Raw genomic sequence first — 5,587 nt, 5'->3', positions numbered from 1 at the left:
TATCATTTGTATGTATGAATTCCAAACTGCACTACTGTACAAAGGGCCACTGCAATTCCCCAATCGCCGTGAGAAACTTGTACCATTTTTATGATATTGTTAATAACTTGTTTTTATTGACTACAGAAAACAGATTGTTACATATTTTATATGTCATGTATTTCTACTTCTTCATTTTTTCCTTCAACAGTTTAACTCTAACTCTCACTGTTTAACTCTACGTTAACCAAATTTCTAGTTTTTTTTTTTTTCTTCCTGTTTTAGTTAGTTTGAAGTCTATTTTTAACGGGCAAATTATGTGTTGAATGCACCGTCAGAAGGATTGCTACTCAGGTTCGCTGTACCTTGTGCAGTGACAATGGAGGAATATTGAGTCTTGAGTCTTTAAATACCCCAGAGGTAAGTGGTTGGCTGTGAGTCTTATTTTGAAAGCCGCCAGCTGGAAGTGTCGTGCGCGGTCCCGCTGCCAGCTTGACGCGCGCCGGAGCAGCGGGGAGACTGTGCGCTCGAGCAGCAGGAGAAGGCAGCGCGCGGCAGGAGTCGGTGTCCCGCCGTCTGAACCGTCCGCTGCTCCGCCTCGCGCGCTCTCGGCTCTCGACCCGCGGTGAACGGAAAGCGGAGGAACGGGCAAACATGGCGACGTTGGGACCGGAGTCGGCTCGCCCGCTCTCCCAGCTCGGCTCTCCGTCGATCCCGAGTCACATCAGCGGCAATAACCTGCCTCCTAACCGGGGCTTGGAGCGAGCTCTGGAGGAGGCGGCGGCCAGCGGCGCCCTCAACCTCAGCGCCCGGAAACTGAAGGAGTTTCCCCGGACAGCCGCCAACCACGACCTGGCCGACACGGTGGAGGCAGGTGAGCTGGCAGCGGAGATAAAAAGGAAAAAAAAAGATAAAACCTGTGAAAATAGAGCCGTGACAGCGGTGCTGGCCGGTAACGAGTTACTCAGTAACGCGTTACACCGACAGCAGGGATTACTTTCCTCTGTGACCGTTTGGTTTCATTTGTATTTTATTGCCGTTAAAGCGCATCGAGTTTCCTTACTGTGTCCATTGATTTGAACAGGGAATTGAACCAGCAACCCTGGCAGTGTTGGTGTTTTTGTAGCTCATCTGGTCATTTCAGAGTTTTCTGTATGATTTAATGCCAACAGGAAGCTTGTTGTTGCATTAATGTTACCTGGCCAAAACCCTTTGAGTTGAATTCATAAGGGAATTGAACCAACAGCCTTAACAGTGTTTTTCACTGCCTTGCCCATGGTTTTTGTAGCTAATGTGGTTATTTGTGTATGGCTAATTAGGGCCCGAGCACTGGAACAGTGCGAAGCCCTATTGTTATTGTAGTGTTTTTTTCTTTTTCTTTTTCTTCTCCTTTCTTATTATTATTACGTCTAAATAACCCTTAATTTGACCCCCTAAACATGCTCCAAAACTCACCAAATTCGGCACGCAGGCCAGGTCTGGTGAAAAATTTGATAAAATGGACAAACGGACCCCCTAAGTGCAAAAATGGGCTCGGTAGCGCCACCTAGGCACACAAAGGCAGCCACTGCGGCCCACAGGAATGTGATAGAAACACCAAACCAATGCCGAAATGTAGGTCTCATCAAGCCCTACAAATCACGTGCTGACACCCCCGACCTAAAACCAACAGGAAGTCCAGAATTTGCGTTGGAATGTTCACGTTCTCGCCCAAAATTCCGCTTTGAACAAAATCTCTCTCCTCCCAGGGCGTAAATGTCAGCAGCTTGAAAATTTAACAGATGACAGAGGACACAGTGCTGAACAAAAGTTGCTAAAGACTCCGTCATTACTCGATTCGTTTGGATTTTATAAGCCCTCAAAGTCGGAGTGGCCAGAGCCAAAACCTCATTTTTTCCCATGGAGTTTGGTGTGAAGAGGCTGACACTTGGCACTAATTAAGCCCCTGGAGTCTAAAGTAAAAGTCTGACGGCTTTGAAAACTATGCAGATGGAAAGAGGACAAAAATTCCTACAAAAATATGTAGTTTTGATGTGGATTGGACCAAGTTTGTGGGAGCTATGAAGAGTTTTCAAACATTTTTGACTCTGGTGTGCTCTGCTCTGCACTCTGCCTGGACATGTGACTCACTCTAGCTGCCTCAGGAATGCGCAATACACACCCATTGTAAGAGCTCAGAGGGAGCAGAAAACACTCTCAAACTAAAACTGCCATAACTCCAAAACGGTAAAAGATAGCAAAATCATGTAAATGGGAGATTTATAGATCCAAGTCTCGTGCCTCGTTTAAACTTTGAATCAAGTCTGTCACTTAAACGGTGACCGAGCTGTGACACCTCAAAAAGGGGTGGGTTTTCTGGATTTCTCCATTAGATTGAATGAGGATTTCTCTGTCTGCCTGCATTTTGGTGTGATCATGCCACAGCTGCCACTACTCAAGTCAGTCACACACTAGGACATGCTAAGGGCGCCATCTGCTGGAGGGGCGCTGCTAGTGGCCAGAGGGGCACCAGCAGCGAATGTACTACCAGTGGGTTTTTTGTTGGCGTCGTGTGTTTGTGTGTGTGTGTGTGTGTGTGTGTGTGTGTGTGTGTGTGTGTGTGTGTGTGTGTGTGTGTGCGTATGTGTGTGTGTGTGTGTGTTTCTGTGAGTGAGTGAGTGAGTGAGTGAGTGAGTGTGTGTGCCTGCATTTTGGTGTGATCATGCAGCAGCTGCCAGTAGTCCTGTCGGTCACACACTAGGACTTCCGCGGCCTTTCAAAATAAAAGTCCAAAACTCTTTCAAAATAAAAGCACCGAAAAATACCCTCAAAACTGGCACAAACGGACGAATTGTCTACACTTCGACACGCGCGCCGTCCCCGACGTGCACGGGGGGGCGAGGGCCCGTCCAACGCTGCTTGCAGCTTTAATTTAATTTTAATATGGATTTTAAATTGCCTAGTTGTTGCATTAACGTTACTAAAAACGTCCTTTCTCTACCCACTGGGTTAAACAGGGAATAGAACCAACAACCCTAGCAGTGTTTTTAGTGCCTTGCCTGAGTTTTTTTTTTTTTTTTTTTTCTCTAGCCAGTCTGGTTGATTGTGAGGCTTTTATATGGCTAATTTAATGTTAATGTGGATTTTAAGTAGCCAAGTTGTTACATAAATGTTACCAAATCCCATTGAGTTAACAAGGGAATTGAACCAACAACCCTGGCAGTGTTTTTTTTTTTTTTTACTGCATTGTCCAAGGTTTTTGTGCTAGTCTGGCTATTTGTGAGGCTATTGTACAACTAACTTGATTAATTACTTGATTAACTACTTGATTGATATTAGGGAGCTTAAATAGTCAGTTAATAAGGGAATTGAACCAACAACCCTGGCAGTGTTGTTTATGGCCTTGCCTGGGTTTTCTGTAACTGCTGTGGTTATTTCTGAGGCTTTTGTAAAGCTAATTTAATGTTAATATGGAGTTTAAGTAGCCTAGTTGTTGCATAAATGATACCAAATCCCATTGAGTTTCCTTTCTCTGCCCATTGAGTAAAACTGGGAATCGAAGAAACAGCCCTGCCAGCGTTATTAGTGCCTTGCCCCAGTTTTTTTGTTGCATAATTTAATGTTAATGTGGAGTTTAACTGGAATAGCTGATACATTAATGTTACCTGGCCAAAATCCATTGAGATGATAGGGGAATCGAACCAACAACCCATGGCTGTTTGGGCTAATGAATTGTTAATTGGTTAAATGCTGTGAGTTTTACTCCAACACTGAATATATTCAAGGCGTTCAGTATCAGCTCTCCTCTGTCTGTCGCTGCAGACAGATGTGCAGGATTGTTTACACTGGGAACTGAAATATGGAAAAGTCCTCTGGCTCACCGTTTAACAGCTTATTATAAATCTCTGACGGTTGTGTTTTTTATGGCAAGCAACAATGAAAGAGGACACTGGAGTAGTTATTGTGCATCGAGCTGTGAGTCGGCCTACCGCGGAATTCCCCACCACTTCCCTTTAATCCACTCAGGCCAGTAAACAGGGACGCAGTGCAGGGCGAGCTGAGCCGGGCCCTCTGTCGGGTTTCACGCTTGTTTTTTTTTTTAAGTTTGCATTGTTGTTTCTGACCCAAAGTCACATGATGCAGCAGAGTAAACACAGCCAAGGTGGTGCAGGGTGGGTGAAGATATGGAGAAGTGAACGTTTTTCCTGAAATATAATAGATGTGTGTTGACGCCGGTGGTGTTTTTGTCTGATGGTAATCACCAGCTGCAGGTAATAGTTTACTTTCATTGTTTATCTCGACTGTAGACTGACATATTGTGGTTTCTATGGCGACTGCTAGCAAATGCTCTCACTGTCCAATAGTTTACCAATCCGTTTATCTTTTCAAATATAAAGTGTTGAATGACTAATGACTAATCATGCTGCATGTCAAAACAGCTGATGTTCGTTCTTTTGAGAATAAAATCGTGCAGTTTGGTCAGTTGCAGCCGTCAGCGAGACGTCCTCCACTCTTCATTTGGGATGTTTTTGTTCCTCCACACCTGCAGACAGACAACTCAGGTGTGCAGAGGTTGTCTGTTTTGCATTTTATAAAGACATGAAACTGTAAAAAGCAAGAATTTATTAGCATTGATGAAGCTATGACTGGCAAAAGTTTGGCATTTTTACTTTATTAAAGAGTGAATGGATTATCAAAATTATAATAATCGACTATTTGCTCTAGTAGTTTCCAGTACTGACGCAGTCATGAGGCAAATCTGTGCACACAGGTCTGCAGATGAGTTGGCCTGTCAGATTTGCTTTAATGTAAATCGGTAAAGGCTTGGCTGCAGGTCGGCTGCATAACACCAACAGCGAGCGTTGGCTTTTTGTCTGTAATGATGGAATCAGGCTTTAAGTTGTGACGTGTTGTACTGCAACATCAGATTCTGTGACTCAGTTCAGCTTCAAGTTTTTAAGACTTTCTTTGCCCACTGGGGAAATGTGGCTTCCAGTGAAGCAGCAGCACAATATGTAACCACAGTGCTCCGAGTACACACACACACACACACACACACACACACACACACACACACACACACACACACACACACACACAGACAGCATGCAGAATAAAACAATGGCAGCAGAGGATGAGCAGCGAGGTGAGAGGCATAGACAGAATCACACAGAGATGACAGTTTGAGCCATTTTTTAAGTCATTCACTACAAACAAGCAAACAAACAAGTATCCAACCAGTTAGGGTTTTGGACAGCGAGCTGAAAGCTTGTTCTTGGCTGTTGGTAAACAAGATGATGTCATTTCTAACAGCGCGGCACTGCAACGTGGTGTGATGTTATGGTTAGTCACTAAATGCAATAAATCACTGGATTACTTGTCAGTTTTCATTGTTTAGTTAATCACTTATTATTTTTTTCAGTTATTCAGTGAGATATTTAGCGTCTAAAGTGAAATATAAAGCCAAAATCTGATGGGAAGTGATCAGAGCCCAAAGTGAAATATCTTCAAAATGAAATGTCTTCCTCAGTCAGACCAGCAGTCAAAAAACAAAGCATTAATTTGATAAAGATATGAACGCAGAGAAGGAGGGCAGTCTGAGCATCTCAGTGAAGCTGGACTCTGACTC

General features: G+C 44.0%; 1 protein-coding gene across 1 annotated transcript in view; it reads left to right on the top strand.

Moving 5' to 3' along the window:
• The first annotated feature begins 488 nt into the window (after window positions 1-488).
• LOC115379559 (leucine-rich repeat and calponin homology domain-containing protein 1-like) overlaps window positions 489-5,587 on the top strand; it is a 90,343-nt gene continuing 85,244 nt past the window's right edge. The window contains exon 1 of the mRNA XM_030080267.1: window positions 489-853. Coding sequence (XP_029936127.1) covers window positions 634-853 — 220 coding nt within the window. The 5' untranslated portion in view covers window positions 489-633. The remainder of the gene's footprint in view (window positions 854-5,587) is intronic.

The sequence above is a fragment of the Myripristis murdjan genome, chromosome 21 (assembly GCF_902150065.1).
Source record: "Myripristis murdjan chromosome 21, fMyrMur1.1, whole genome shotgun sequence".
NCBI classification, from domain to species: domain Eukaryota; kingdom Metazoa; phylum Chordata; class Actinopteri; order Holocentriformes; family Holocentridae; genus Myripristis; species Myripristis murdjan.
This window is presented reverse-complemented; position numbering and strand designations above follow the sequence as displayed.